The 15,466-nt window shown below is 45.1% G+C and overlaps 1 protein-coding gene across 1 annotated transcript in view; it reads right to left on the bottom strand.

Annotated features, from left to right (window-relative positions):
* Window positions 1–15,466, bottom strand: part of GALNT17 (polypeptide N-acetylgalactosaminyltransferase 17) — a 226,719-nt gene that overhangs the window by 13,261 nt on the left and 197,992 nt on the right. Inside the window, exons 7-9 of the mRNA XM_076354461.1 lie at window positions 5,935–6,120; window positions 2,324–2,461; window positions 988–1,083 (exon numbers count right to left, since the gene is read on the bottom strand). Coding sequence (XP_076210576.1) covers window positions 988–1,083; window positions 2,324–2,461; window positions 5,935–6,120 — 420 coding nt within the window. The remainder of the gene's footprint in view (window positions 1–987; window positions 1,084–2,323; window positions 2,462–5,934; window positions 6,121–15,466) is intronic.

The following is a 15,466-nucleotide window of genomic DNA, read 5'->3' on the forward strand; positions in this document are numbered from 1 at the left end:
AGGAAAGGACATTGTGCTAAGGGACTTGCATGATGAGGTGATGACCACTAGGCATACAGAAAGAAAAACACAAAGGAAATCATAGGATTTAGGCAAAATACTGAAGTGAGGATATGGGCAGAGATAAGAGAAAAACAGACAGGACAAGTTAGTGGGGAACTGGGTAAATGATCCCTGGAGCTGCAGATCCTGAAAGTCCAGCTTAGAGTCTGCCATTGGTTTAATAGATGCCAGCGGCAACAGAGCTAGTGTTGTACCCCGTTTTGTTTCAACTTTGCGGTGATCGAACCAGCAACGTTCCTGTGCTGCTTTCTTCTTAAAACGTGGTAAGAGATAAAACTACAGAACAGGCTGAATTAGTTCATCATCACTAACTTTCAGTATTTGACACATCCACCAATCCTCTAAAAGATATGAGATTTAGAGTGAATCTTGGAATGATGATTTTTAATCTAGAATAAGCTTAAAATTAGGATAAGAAGCTTTTGGGTTGCTCCAAAACTTTTGGAGAGGCAAAAGGACTGCCAGAAAACTAATGCTATGGTAAATCCCAGCCAAGCTGAAACGGTTAACTATCATCCCGTTAAAAAGCGCTGTTCGTTTTCTTTACCCAGTTGGTACGTTTTTACTCTGCTGGGTGAAAGAGAAAGGAAACGTTTTAAAATGCTCTGCTTGTGTACGCTCTGCTCTGCTCATTGGCTATTTGCTTTCAGCATTATTTACCCTCATCTGGGAGATTTTTTCACATTATGCTTTTACTTGCAGCTCTGGCATGATTATGGTAATCCAGGAAATATCTACTCTAAGAGTAGCTGGGAAAATGCACCTTTATATCTGAGGTATTTTTAACAAGAAGCTGGGCCTTATACATTTGAGAGAGAAGCCAACAGACACCTTGCACATCCATACTCTGTCCTCTGTCCGTTCAGCCTCTGCCAGGTACCGCCTGCTCCCGGCACGCGCGGTCCCAGCAGAGTAACTCCTCACCTGTGGTCCCCAGCCGTGGCACGGGTACAATATTGCTGTGTGGTTCTCCTGCGGGCCCTGGTCAAGGCAGACGTCTTTCGCCTTGTTGTTTCGAAGCTGTAAGAAATAAAAAGTGCAGAGTTATATGGCCCTGTCTCTTCGGAGATAAGCAATAAACTGATGTGCAGCAATGTCTCTAGCCTCTCTTGCTATAGAAAGAATATACAGTGCTATATCAGTGGGCATAATCAGGCAGAGAAAGGTTTAGTGCGCCATATGTTTTCTTTAAATATAGGGCCTAATGATGACTGCTTTTATGTAATAATCACCATTCAAAGGAGCCAACTTCCCTGAACACAGTTTTCTTTGTGTTCGGTCATGTGTGGTGGTAACAAACATATTTTTAGACTGCCGTCAGCATGTTGCCAGGAGCCTGAAATCAATGCAGAATTGCTTGTATTTCATGGAAATCTCAAGGCAGGGAAAAAAGCCCAGCTAGCACAAGGAGCTCCTTCGAATCATTGTGGGGATGCAGGAGGAGATGCAGAGATGGCAAACCAGCTGTCAAGTACTGAAGGACACACTTCGGAGGGAGCAGGCAAGTGCTGGGTTCATGCTACAAAGCCAAATGGCCGCTGAACCCCAGCCACCAGGTCTGTTAACGCAGAGGTGTCCTCTCTCCAGGCTCCCCATGTAGGGCAACTGCCATCATGCCTTTGAAAATACTACTTTTTGGGGGGTTTTAGATTGAAGGCATTAAGTAACTCATAATAAATCTTTCTTAAAATTAAGGTCCATCTGGGGTGCTCGGGCTGTGCTTCAAGAAGGCTTCTCAAACTGCCGCTATTCCATGAGACCTACTGCAACAGAGTATTATTAGTTCCCATAAATGCCCGTTTTTATATTCCCAGTACAGTCTCAAAGCCAGCAGAGATTGAATTAAGTCTTCTTACTTTATCTCATCCTTAAGCTGTTGTGACAACACACTGTATCCTACAGAGACCTTGTAAGGAATTAGGCTGAGTTTAAGTCAAAGGGTTTTATAAAACAACTATGTATTAAAAATATACATACCGCTGCTTAATCCACGGAGTCATTGGGTAATATAGATCATTTTCTGTCAATTCAGTAAATGAGGTATTAAAATATTTTACTGTATATGGTCTCCAAGATCAGAAATAAATCCCAAAATAGGTTTTTAGAAGAAACTGTGAATAGATTTATACAAATTTATATAATTATACACAAATAGTAGGTTTTGATTCACATTCCTCTCCTTTGAGGCTATTTCTCATCAGAGACTCACCAGCTATAAATATTACCAGTCTGATCTAAGGGACTGCTCAGCCTTAATTACCTCGCCATAAGCGATGGTGTTGTTGTATCTTCTCATTTCCGGATAAACATGGTCCAGGTACCACTGGAAATTTTTACACTTCAAGCTCTTCCTTAATGCTTTTCTCTCTGAAACATCCCCAATGTCAATACCTGGATTCTGAAAAATAAAGACACAGCACGTCACTGAACGGATACTCTTAAAAAAAATTTTAAAAGAGCGTATTTCACTGATGTTTGATATCACTTCCAAGCTGCCTGGAAACTGCCAACAGCTGAGTAACTCCAGGCAGAGGCCATGCCAGGGAATTTTAGCATGTGTATCCAAGCTGAAATCATCCTCGCAGAAGTCAGAAGGAAGACTTGTGTTTCACAGCCACAGCGAGGAGGAGACGCGTACTTCTCTCATAGGTTTTGAAGGCATCCTTGCAATGGCCACCAGACTGATGCTGGACACGTTTTGGTCCTGGGAAGTAATTTAGAAAAGAGAATCTGAATGGAGAAGAAAAGGTTTTGAAGGAAATGAGAAGTGCAGTGTAACAGAGGTGAATCTTCCAAGCGATTCCCCTGGGCTTTGGATGCATCTGAAAAAGACTGAGTTTGTCCATGGGCACAACGACAAAGTATTTTTAAAATATCTCATCTGCCGTTTAGGTAGTGATGTACAGGACTTCCAGAAGAGCTTAACATTATACGTACATCAGGATTGAAAAGATGGTCATGTGCTGAATCCTGGAAATGCAAACCCCTGTCTGTGGACTGAGCACCAAACCCCTTCCCCTTACACACCAAGGGTGTGTGACCCTACTAAGAGGCAACGCAGAGGACAGCACGGTTAAAAGGTATAAAATAAGGGGGGGAAAAGAAAAGAAGAAAAAAGAGAAGGGCTTAAGATTCATATATAATAGAGGCAGATAGCTAAGAATAAAGGATAAAAATTACAGGAGAAGAGAAGTTGAGGCTGAACCTCAGAAAAACCTCTTGACAATTTGGACAATTACGCGGTGAAATAGTGTCCCTGGAGGCACAGAGGCACCTCACGGCTCGAGCCGATTTAAAAGCAGACAAAGCTACGGTATCTGTCCCTGGAGGAATAATCTTACAGGAGCCAGGAGCAGGGACTGAAGAGAGCCTTCCCCCTTTAACCTTTTATTCCATTACAGAATTTGGGGAACTAATGCAGCAGCCAGGTGAAGGAAACCAAAGGCACATTGCAGCCCCTTTTACTCCTTCCTACAGGTGTCTGCGTTTCTACTCTATTTTAGCTCCTGCTCTTGTCTTTTGCAGTGATCATCAAATAAAGCAATTTTCCATTACAACGCTTGTAATGATCTTCTAATGAATTATTCACTCTGCTTTAGAGAAGACACCATTTTAATGCGCTACTGGTAGCTCACAGGTAAAAATAAAGATGATTCAGTGTAGACAGGTAGGACAGACTGAAATCTGAGTGGGTGAGATGGGACACAGAGCAAAGCGGGACCACAAACCAGTCAGCACCTGAAATATTCAGTGCATGGGGTTTGGCTTGGTCTTGAATATAGTGGCGTCACAAAATAATTCAGTGTATATCCATAACCCCCTGCACAATACCACTTGTCAAACAAGGCTCCTCTAAAATTAAATCTCAATTTTACTGGTAAGACCTATATAAAAATCTCAAATTGTTTTTAGGGTAACCCAGATCTGTTTCCCCAGACCCACCCCCAGTGCCAATTCGTGTGATGCTGCCTTTTCCAAGCCGTACAGAACCTGCGGCTTCCTGATGAATTTTAATCCCTTTTTGCCGCGCTCCAAAGCTGCTCCTGAGCAGGACCATGGTGCCTCACCTCTAAAAAGGATTCAGCCCAAGGATTGGGGCTGAACCTGCAGTCATTTATGATCCCTGCCTATGGGCATTTGGATCTTGCAACCTATTTTTAAGAGACCTGAAATCACTTAGTCCTGCAGGCAACTCTCCGCCTCTCCGAACGCTTGGAGCGGTGCCCATCACAGCCAGTGCCCTCCTGCAGCTCGTTGGGTAAACAGCATTTCTTTCCATCTCTATTCATCTATTTCTCAATAACGAACTAATCCACCACCCCCAGGATGACAAACTGGCAGGGCAGGCAGCTCATCGACCCTTCCCAGGTACCTGTTGTTCTCTAATGCAGTACAAAGTTGCAACTACCATGGCTCTAAATGCCAGTAACTCTCCCCAGATGTAACCTTTCCTCAGAAAGCAGCAGCAGCTCATGTTTTTATGTTTTAATGTTTTTCAAAATGCCCCAGAGCACAGCGCTGCCAGCCGGGGATGCTGCTGCAGCAGGATCAGGACCGCAGCAGCTCTCTGCAGGGGTGTGATCTGCAAGGTATGAACATTTCGTGTTTATTTTTAGCACCAAAAGGGTGGCTGTAAATCACTGCTCACATGGGGTCTGGCCACTCATAGCAACGCATTTTCCTTGCACTTGAATAGAGCAGCCCAGCGCTCATGCTTAAGTACACTGCAAGTGGAGTGGGTGTCGGGGGGCTCTGCAGGGCATCCCAAATCCTCATCCTACCCATCACCTGGAGAGCATCGCTGCCTCCCCCTCCCTACCACCCCTTCTTCTTCTTCTGGCAGGACCAGAAGCAGGAGATGGGGGGCCTGGCCCAGCTGGGGGTGCTCCCAGCGCACTCCAGGCAGCGTTCAGAGCTGGGAGGCAGGAGATGCTCTTGGGTTTCATGATTAGACCTGCACGGAGACCAGAGCCCAAGCAGCAGCCTTGGACCTACATAAAGTCCTCCTGGAGCCTATAGAGCTTTACACAGAAGTGCAGGGAATCACCTAGAGAGGTCCACGTGCAGGATGTGTCCCCTGGGCATGGTCAGCTTGTCTTGCTGGCAGGACCCCATGGTTTTCCAAAGGTGCACCATGCCGTGACATGGCAGGATTTACATGAAAAACAACATGTCAGATCTAAGAAAAACTATCCATTTCTGTGCCGAAATAAATATAACCACCAAAGCTATTTAAAAAGAGTGCTTCTGGAGCACTTGCATGTGGTGCTGCTGGGAGGGGATCTCCTTCTGTGAGCCACCAACCTCCGATCCTTTACCTCTGAACACTGTTTCTAAGCGCTGATGGCCTTTACTTTCCCAACGCTGGGAAAGCAAATGGCCCAGGCACCTGGACCACACACTGTCCGCAGTGAGCTCTGGGCAGCGACAGCATCTGCGAGCTGGGAAACCTGAGTTGGGCTGCACACGACACGGACCTGCCCGAGCCGCAGGAAAAAAACTCATGCACTAATGATGCTGATATTAATAATCTTCTGCCAACCGACTTTACAGACAGACTCCATCTGCAGAGCAGTGTAATGACATAAACTCATGCTGTGTAAACACTCAACGGGGAGATAAACACTACAATACAGGTTTAATTTTTAGAAATGAAAATAAAAAGGTTGATGTGAATCATAGGAATTCTTCCAAAGTCTGCAGGTTTTGCAGCATCTTCGTCAAAGCCAAGGGAGCTCTGCTGACTTCCACAGCTGGGGATGTGACCCAGGGTATTTAAAGCTCTCCTTCACCTGGGGGCAGTAAATGCTCTGTGATTCAAGTTTTTAACCCGATAAAGTGAAGACTTAGGATAGGGTGCAATGCCCATACCTCCAGCGGCAGGTTCCACGCGATGTAGACGTGTGATTTGTAGTCGTCCATCCACACCTCGGCCACCCGCAGGGCATTGCGCTTGGTGTAGAAACCGATGTTGTTGTTGTAGGGCTTCTTCTTGCGCTCGATGTGAGCGACCCTGGAGCAGGGCAGGACCTCCATGCTGCCACCGCACAGCCACACCTGCAACACAACCGCACAACACCGTCAGCACGGGGTTCTGCCATGATGCAAAGGGTCCGTGTATGAATTAAAGAGAAAAATGTGGTGGGTTTTGAGGTTTCTATAATATCCTGACGAGCACAGAGCATCACATCATCTAGCTGGCAAGTGGAAACCCATGACCAGGTTTGGCCTTTGCTCAATGGCAAGACACGCAGGGAGAATTTAACGTGTGCCCAGAGCAAAACACGTGTGGACATTAGAGGATCAGGTCTATATCCAGCACGTGGTATTAACGCATTGTAGGATCGGGTGCTGAGTTTACAGGGATGTTGCTACTAAATAAAAAGGATTAGTGACTGGAATAGTTGGAACAATTGCAAGATCTCCTCCTGCAGAAGGGATGACTCAGTGAAACATATGGCCAGGACAGATTTCTCCCCCTTGAAAACATTTGTTCGTTGTTTTTCTTTCACATGCTGTTTAAAATTCCCTTAAATCACAGTTTACAAGTTAATAAAATCTTTTGAGATCTTCTTTTTCTCACACAGAAAGGCAATTCAGAGAAAGACATGCCATACCTGGGTTCTTCCCTCCCTGTTTGTCTTCACCAAGAAGTTATTTATCTTAAATTAAAGACACATATCCAGGACACCAGGCAATCATTACAAACACATATGCCAAGCAGGCCTAATAAACCCAGTTTCGCCTATTTTGCAGTCTGCTCCACATGATCATTTTGCACAGCTGTTGTAACACCCATCGTTTCTGGGATCTCTTCCAGGCTCACCACCTTTTATCCCATCTGCGTTCCCTAAATTTTACCGACCCTGATCAATCCGCTCTCCTGGCACCATGAGGAGCCTCCTGGTTGCATCAGCTGCCCTTTTTAATCTCTAAGCACTGGGTTGGGCACACCCAGCACAGGGCACGTGCACTTTCCAAGCCCAGGCGACACGAGTAAGGGACAGTACAGCAGGGAGACGTCTTTCCTTGGGGTAATCCTGCTGCTTGTGCTGTTCTCGCTTGGATTGCTGCAGAATATAGGAGCCCACATCAAAAAATCAGAGCCCCATTTATTAGCTGGTGCATAAACATGTAGCAAAAAAATCCCACCTTACTCCGGTTCTGCCGTTTGACCTTTCTGATCACTTTTAAATACAATTTCATGCCTCCAGAGCGAATTCAGAGTTGATCTCTGAGATGAGGGGCATGCCCGTCCCTCCTACCCAGCCTCAACCATGCTCGCCTCTGGCCAGCAAAGTCCACAAGGTCTGCTCGAAGTATTGCAACACGCCACATGCTGGCAAAGCAAGTAACAAGTAAAGAAGGTAGTTCTAAAGAAAAAAAAAATTTTTTAAAGGAGTGTTCCCAAGGCAATAGTTTGACAGAAACCGCCTGTGTTTCTTGCCTGCTCAGTTCTTTAGTTTCTCAATGTCCTGGTGAAATAGGAGCATCGAGCGCTGCCCTCGGGTGCTCCCAAAGCTGCTGGGTTCAACCGCAACGCTGAATAAACCTGCCAGTCCTGGAAGATCCCCAGCACCACCTGTTTTTGTAGTTTTGGGGATTTGTTAGGTTTTGTCCTGATTTGTGATCAGAATAATTATTTTAAAAATGTAAAAATCGTGAAGTAATTAAAATGTCGTTTTCCAGCAAGCTCGCCTCTAGCAGTAAAGGTGCAATATTGTCTTTCCGTGCTTTAGTTAAATAATTCACATGGCTTTATGCTAGACAGCTTTCCTAGATTTCTGGAATATCTGTACAAGCTATCTTGAAATGCACATACTGTGATAACCTGAGAGAGAAAGAGTGTTGGGCATTGTGCAAAGGGCATTGGTTATATACGTATCCACAAGCCAGTTCCAGAGAGATCAGTAAAAATTTAATTCAAAAAAGGCACTTATGCAAGGAAAGACCGTATTTCTATTTCCTAAATAAAGCCTAAATTGTCATTATAAATTAAAAAATCTAAGTATTTTTACAAGACATTTATAACCATTTCTGCTGGTAACAATGGGAGCAAGGAGAATTATTACACAGGTAACGGCCAAGTCGCACTCAGCATCGCTGTCCTCGGTGTACAGAGGAGTAATCCATGGCCCCACGGAGACGTTGCTTGTTCCCACGTGGCCTGGCAAGGACTTTCTGTTCTTGCTGACATGCAAAAACACGTGTGAACAGGTCCACAGGTGACAGCACAGGGACCGCAATCCAGGAGACATCCTCCATGGCCATGAAGCGTGAGGTGTCTTTGCCCTACAAGCTTAGCGTGATGCTCTATCCTTGCAATAACCACAACTGTGGAGCGGTGAACGGCCCCGAGAAAGGCCCCAGACTTTGTTCTCTTGGCGCCAACATGAAATGAACTGCGAGACACCGTGACCAAAAGGTCTCAGCAGACTCTCCATCCTCCAGCAAGGCTGGAAGTCATCACCTGGCTGATGCCCTGATGCATCTCGGCCACTTGTGTCCACATGTCACAGGCAAAGGCCACACTCAGTCGTGCACACACGCGCAGAGGCAGCTGCCTCCACTCAGGTCACTGGCCCTAATGTCCCAACCTGCAGCAAGTCCACCCCTGTGGCACTCAGACCCTGAGGGCAGAAAGTTCTTTGGGAACCTTCATTTATGTCCCTATTGAGCAGCCATTTGTCCCACCAAAGACCTTTAACAAATAGATGACCTTCCTATTAAGTAGATTTTTCATGTTCATAGCAAATAAACCTACAATCGCTTAAGATACTCTATGTACTGCAACTAACAGCATTAACAGGACAATCAGTCCAGCATGCTGTTTCTGCTACTTCCTTGAAGAATTATCTCTTAGTAGGTGGGTAATCAAGAGCCAGCACAACATTAAGACCAATCAGAAAAATAAGGTATTGTCAAATGAATTAATGTTTAGTCTATTTAACAAGGCAGTCTTTTATATTGCTTCCTACAAAGGATGAAATCATGATCACTTCATTTTATAAAATATGCAAGGATGTGATGTAAAGGCATGTTTAAAGACTCAAGGTAGAGTATGTAACACAGCGGGTTAAATATGATGAGCAAGTCTCAAGTTTCTCCCTTATTTTCTGACACTCAAATTTCAACACAACTATTAGCTTGCCATTCATCCACCTGTAAGGAGACGCAGAATTAAAAATAGAAGCATTCCCCTCCAGTAAATGACGGTGACTCAATAACTTCTCCATCAGTCTACACACAGGAGTAATCAAATATACAGAAAGATGCTTGGATTTATAAATAACCAGTTAACACTAAATTCTAGTGAAGAAATCCCAGAGAAACAAACAGAAAACAAATCCATCACCCAGAGATCTTTGATGTGTTTTTCAGAAAGCTCGTGGGTAATACACTTGCAATTATTTTCCAAGCAAAATGTCACCGTCCTAAGAACTCAGCGTGGAAAAGCAGCAATTCCTCTGAAGCAGTGAGATGTCCGAGTACGGCTGAAACTGCATTGGCCATCTACTTTCTAGAAATGTTTGCATGTATGGGAGGTAAACTCTGGTTAGCACGAGACTGCATCACCTTGCTCCAGCGATGGGATGACCCAGCTTTGCTTTCTAATCACCCTCCAGAAGCACGAAGGTGTCACGGGTGTGCGAAAGCATTCGTGAAACAGCCAGCATCTCAGTGACCTGCACTGGGGATAACCCAAAATGGGGAGCAGATTCGGCGTGATGCAGTATGGCAGCAGAGCTACAAGGGAGGTCCAGGCGCCTCTCCTGTGCACGTGTACCTGCATGTTCGTGTGGGTGTGCAAGTACTCGGCAATATTCAATAGCAACATATTCCTCCACCTCCCAGCCAAGACATCAGCATTTCCTCTGCCATCTGCCTTCAGGCCTCCATTTGCAAAATCGAAGAGTTGTTTTTACATTCCTCTTGTGGAGCATTCTACATGTCACTCCTAATGACAGCGAGGGCATAAGTAAACGTAGCATTTGGGAGCATCCTGGAAAACAGCGGTGACCAGGCCTGTTAGATGGGACTGCAAGCAAGCCAAGGGAGGAGACACCCTGGCATTGCCTGAAGAAGTGCACGTCCCCTGCACTCCTGGTAATGGAGGGAGAATGGAAGACTGCTCACAAAACACAGTGTACCGATGGTCCTTTGCGCGTGTAATAGAGACAGCGAGAAAATCCCAATTTCGCTTGACCAATTCATTGCAACAGCCACAGAAACAATTTTCAAAGCATTAAGCAGTTAAGAACAATTACTGTCCACGATCCCCTTTGCCCTCAAAAATATACTGCGGCTATCAGTTTGCTTGGCTCCTGTCTGCCAGAGCCAGCAGTTACTCTCAAGGAGCATTATTCAAACAAAAGGGCTTTTGGCGATCTGCCTAATGTCAAAGGAGCCAGCCAGGCAGAAAAGGGTGACCCAGAGAAGACCCACCACCCAGGAGGGTGCCAAAAGCCCGTCCTGTGCTACACCAGGCTCAAGGCATCGTCTGCGCTCCCCAGACAAGCAGGGCTAGAAATACATGTTGGAGGGGTTGGTCAGGCTCATGCCTTGAGGCTGGCGGTGCTGGTGCTGTTAGTGCTTCACAGGTCTGGTTTGCTTGCAGGGAGCAACCCAGAAAATGTGTTTGGATGCCACCTGGGGCAAGCAGGAGGATGCTGCTCAGCACGGGGGGCTGCCGCCTTGTCTCACCCCATCCTATCCAGCAGGTCAGAGCTGCTTTCTCCACCGCATGCTGTCCCCCTCCGCTCACCCCACGGAGCGGGGGCCCCTCGGGGCTCCCTCCCTTGGGTGCAGGTGCAGCAGCACTGAAGTCCAGCCAGCGCCTGCTGAGCAGCAAAGGACACACACAGGGGAAGGCACGGCTGCAGCTCTAGCAAAAGAATGGGCGAAAAAATTAACTTTGAAAACAGAAGTTTTAATGCATATATATTAAGAAAACCTTGTTCCCCTCCCCAGCCTTCTGCAACCAGTCCTTGCTATGCCATGGTGCCCACTGGCAGGGAAGCAGAAGATGAAATTATTAACTTAAGGAGAATATTTTCATCAGAAAATACTGACGCAGGGGCTGCTTCCCCTGGGATGACAGAATAACTCATACGTCGCGCTTCTCTTCACACGGCTGCAAGCCATACAAGGGAATTTGGGCTCACCATCTGTTTTTTGCACAAAGAAAGCCAACATCAGAGAAAGAGAGGACTTCTGCAAGATCAGAGGCAACACTGGGGCCGGTCCCTCGCCCCTTTCCAGCCCACAGAGTGCCAGGATGGTGCCCTGCCCCAGCACAGCACCTTCTCCTCTCAACCATCAGCCTCTCCAGATGAAAAACCATACTACTGGCACCCCTGGGTCACTGCCTTATATAATGCTGTGCTTCCTCCTCATCCCTGGGATATCATTAACAATAATAATAATAACAAAAAATAAGAAGGGACAGTGACTACCTTGGGTCCTGGACACAGCATTCTAGCTGGAGCATGGCGTGACATCCATAAGGAACGCTGACAGCTCCCATTAAAGGATCCTGACTTTAGTGGCTTATACCTTTGCCAAATTTTAACTATTCAGACTGAAATATATCCTAGAACAGCTCGAGCCCATCTGCAGTTAATGCAAAGAGACATCATGTCTAATGGTGTCAAGATGAGTCTGCGAGGTAAACTTTTAATCTCTGAATGTATTGTGACAGAAGGAAACGGGGGAAAAAAACCCGCTCCTAACTTTCATTACACAAACTCCAGGCTTTTTCAGCTGATAACTTCATTTCTAAGGTGATTAGCAAAATCATGCCTTAATTAGCAATAGATTTCCCATTTAACAGCATTGCCTTATCTTCGCCCCCCTCCTTTCTTTTAAAAGTAACTTCCTAAGTTAAGGGAAAAACACAATTACCCAGGGCAGCTAAAATAATAAGGAATGTATCAGAACAAAGACCTAAATAATAAAATTGAGAAACAGCAAAAAAGGCAAAGAAATAATCATTTCTCCACATGCTCCCTCGTATAGTTCTGAGAGATGGTATCTCTCCAAATTACTCCGTTTGTCAGAAGAAACAACACTTTTACAGATACATTTCCAGCTACGTATCTGAAGCTGTTTCTGTCCTTTCTGTTCCCGTTTTGGCCGTGCTCCATCCCATGTCCCCGCAGGACATCATGGGAGGACGTCCCCAGGCCCAAGCTCGCGCTGCCACATCCTGGTCCTCGAGATGCCAGAGCAGCGAAAGGGTCAGGAATGGGATGAAGAAGTCGCTCCCCAAAACCTCTGTAATTCCTTGTGCCCAAAGTGACAGCAGGGATGAGACTCGAGCAGGCAATGCCGACGTGGGGCAGGGAAGCCCAAGCCAAACTCCTCACCCCCACGCAGTGGGGTCAAGGATTCCCACAGCAACAGCTTGTGCAAGGAGAGGTAAACACGCTGCATTTTTTGGGCAACCACCCCTTACACTTAAAATCCCTCTTGAAGAGAGAGGTACCTGCCTGTTTTTTAAGCATCCTCAGCACAGAGCAAAGGCAGTGTGCTGGCCTTACTTCCTCTAGAAAGCCTTATGGTTTGGTACTTAAAACAAGTATAACTTAGCAGTAGTACCTTTATTCTCCTGACACAAGGTCCTTGTAATGTAGCGGTGAGAGACACACACCACAGCGAGCCTGTTAAATCCAAATATTAGTAAATAAACATCTCCATGCCATGAGCTGATGCCTGTTTATGGGTGACAATCAGAAGTTGCATGATTCACACACAGCAAGCTGGATAATATTTTTTTTTAATATATACACACACACACTCTATATCCTATATCATCATTGAAGTGCTCCTTCAAACTACTGTGAATGCCACTATCTCATGCAACAATCACAACAAGAACCTTAGTAGAAATGTTGAATTACATGAAGGTGAGTTAAGAAACCACATATAGAGGGGAAAAAAAAAAAATAAGGAAAATCAGCTCTCTTTGGGAACTTTTTACTTCCACCGCAGTGGAATATAGTATTCATGATCTCTGCAGGTGGACACCAGCACTCCTTGAAGAGGACTGCCTTTTAATTTGGATATGTGGATTTTCACAGATCACATCAAGGGAGGACTGGTGGTGTGAGAATTTATACAAAAGCAGTGACTGTACCCCCTTTGAGGCCATTTTGCTATAGATCCAGCAAGGCTGCAGTGCTGTATCTACAGCCAAGGCAAACAACCAGACCAACCGGATGGTGAAGCATTTCTCAGCACGAGGAGGGACAAACCCTCTGGTACGTCAATCTCAGAAGGCAACACCAGGTGGGCAGGGACAACGTCTGCACTGATGGACCCAACAGAGACCCTCCTCTTGTTGGAAATCTCAACACAACTTCATCCTGAACAACTAATAAATTATCTTGGAAACCTCTATGAAGAAGCGAGAGACTCGGCATCCTGCAGCCAAAACAGGAAAAGGAGTTTCGTTGCTAAACCTGTAGATTTGTTTCATCCCTCATGAGGCCACAGAAACCCTTTCTGAGATTATCAGGGCCAAGCAGCCAGATCAGGTGTGGTATTCACGTGCCATTTCCTTAAAATATGATTTTTGAATATTCACCTGACCAAGCAGAGAATGGAAGTGCAATACTACAGTTAAAACAATAAATTCTTTTTCTGTTTTGGCTTTCCTTCTCTCAGATTTTATCCTCATGGATGATACCACTTTGGACAGGTTCCTGTCTATGTTGTGCCAGACCAATAACAGAAATGTGCAGATTGTCCAGTGTCCAAATGTCTTAGCTTTCCTGCTGAGACTACTAAATTCATTCCTTTTATAATGGCCACTTAAAAATGCCAAATAAGAGTGGAACTCAGGTGCACAATTGACTCCACAATTCCTAACCTATAGAAATACCAGGTAACAGCCACGGTTTTCGTCCTCTTAACTCACCAAGGAACATAAATAGTTTAACATTTGGTATATTGGAGACGTTAGAATAAAGCAAGCTGCACATCAATGCAAAGTAGTGATTTCTCTGCGCTGCCACAGTTCAAGGAGAATGATATACACACTGCAATTGTGTTTGCTCAAACTGGAGGCTTTTCCAATGAAAAATTTATGCTGTGCTTCTCCAGCAAATGCAACACAACCTGTTCTAAACAGTGCATCATTCCTGGCTACAATAGGTATTGATTTGACTTTATCACCAGATAAGGTACATAAGAATGGGCTTGGTGGGAAGCTACATTTAAAAGACTCCGATCACAAAGCACAGCATGGGGAGGATTAGCTGTAATGACAAATGTCCGCATCCTCTTGGCTCAGAAAAACTGCTGAAACAAAGCATTTCGCTTCTCAGTGCATCGGGACTGATATTTTAATTGCTGCAAAACTAAACTGTAGCAACCAGAGCGACTGTAGCTTTGTCATTTTAGCACTTCCAAAAGTTATTTTAAAAAAAAAGAGGAACAGGATATTTTTAAATCCACATCTTGCAAATGCCTGCTGAAACTGGAGAGATGCTCTCACACCTGAACTCCCATCCTTGGCTGGAGCTGGAGCCAAAATTGGTATCACCAGCTCCCATATGGCTGAGTCCCGCATTCCTGCAGAGCACAAAGTTCCAGTTAGGCGCTGAACTGGTTTGCAACTATCGTGGTATAAATCTGGGTCTCTCCTAATAAGTTTAGTACTAAAATTCCTCAGTACACTGATGTTATCTGATCAGCCTTGGCAGCATGACAAGGACTTGATTGTGTTGTAATAGTATAATGCGAAGATTATTACAGACTCGTAAAAGACAAGTGCCTTAAAAACAGCATCAACAATACCTGTAAGCCCTTTCAGAAGGAGAAGAACATGCTGGGCTTTACACACTCGTAGTACAGAAATTACCTGCAGCATTTGACCCTGAACTTGGAGGTCGCTCTTTTTTTTTTTATTGCCAGTAATGTACCAAAAGCATCTTGATCTCATTTTCCCATTACCATTTCTGTCAAAGCTGTAAAAATAAAATAGCGTAAATAGTTCAACAAAATTTTGATCTATTTTTCGTGCAAAAAAGCCTTTAGAGAAAATTATTCGTAGACTGTTCTTCGGACTAACACGATTCCATGTGGGGAGCGGCAGGAGGAGGGGGGAAGGTGCCATATATCATTTTAACCATAAGAGGCAGTTCTGAAACAGAATTATTTATGCAGAGAGAGGCAGGCGCATGATAGAGCAGCTCCTGAGCTGACAGCACCCCGGCTCCACTGAGCTCCTTCCAGTCCTCTTAACTCCAGCACATCACGACTGCGGCTTTTGTGATCTGTAATTATAGATATCCTCTCATCAGACGCTGATGGGGAAGGCGCTGGAAGGAAGCCGAGCTCCTCCATAGATGTTCATAGATGGATACGATTGAATATGACTCAGCCTATCCTCTCTGCA

Source organism: Aptenodytes patagonicus, chromosome 17 (genome assembly GCF_965638725.1).
Source record: "Aptenodytes patagonicus chromosome 17, bAptPat1.pri.cur, whole genome shotgun sequence".
NCBI lineage: Eukaryota > Metazoa > Chordata > Aves > Sphenisciformes > Spheniscidae > Aptenodytes > Aptenodytes patagonicus.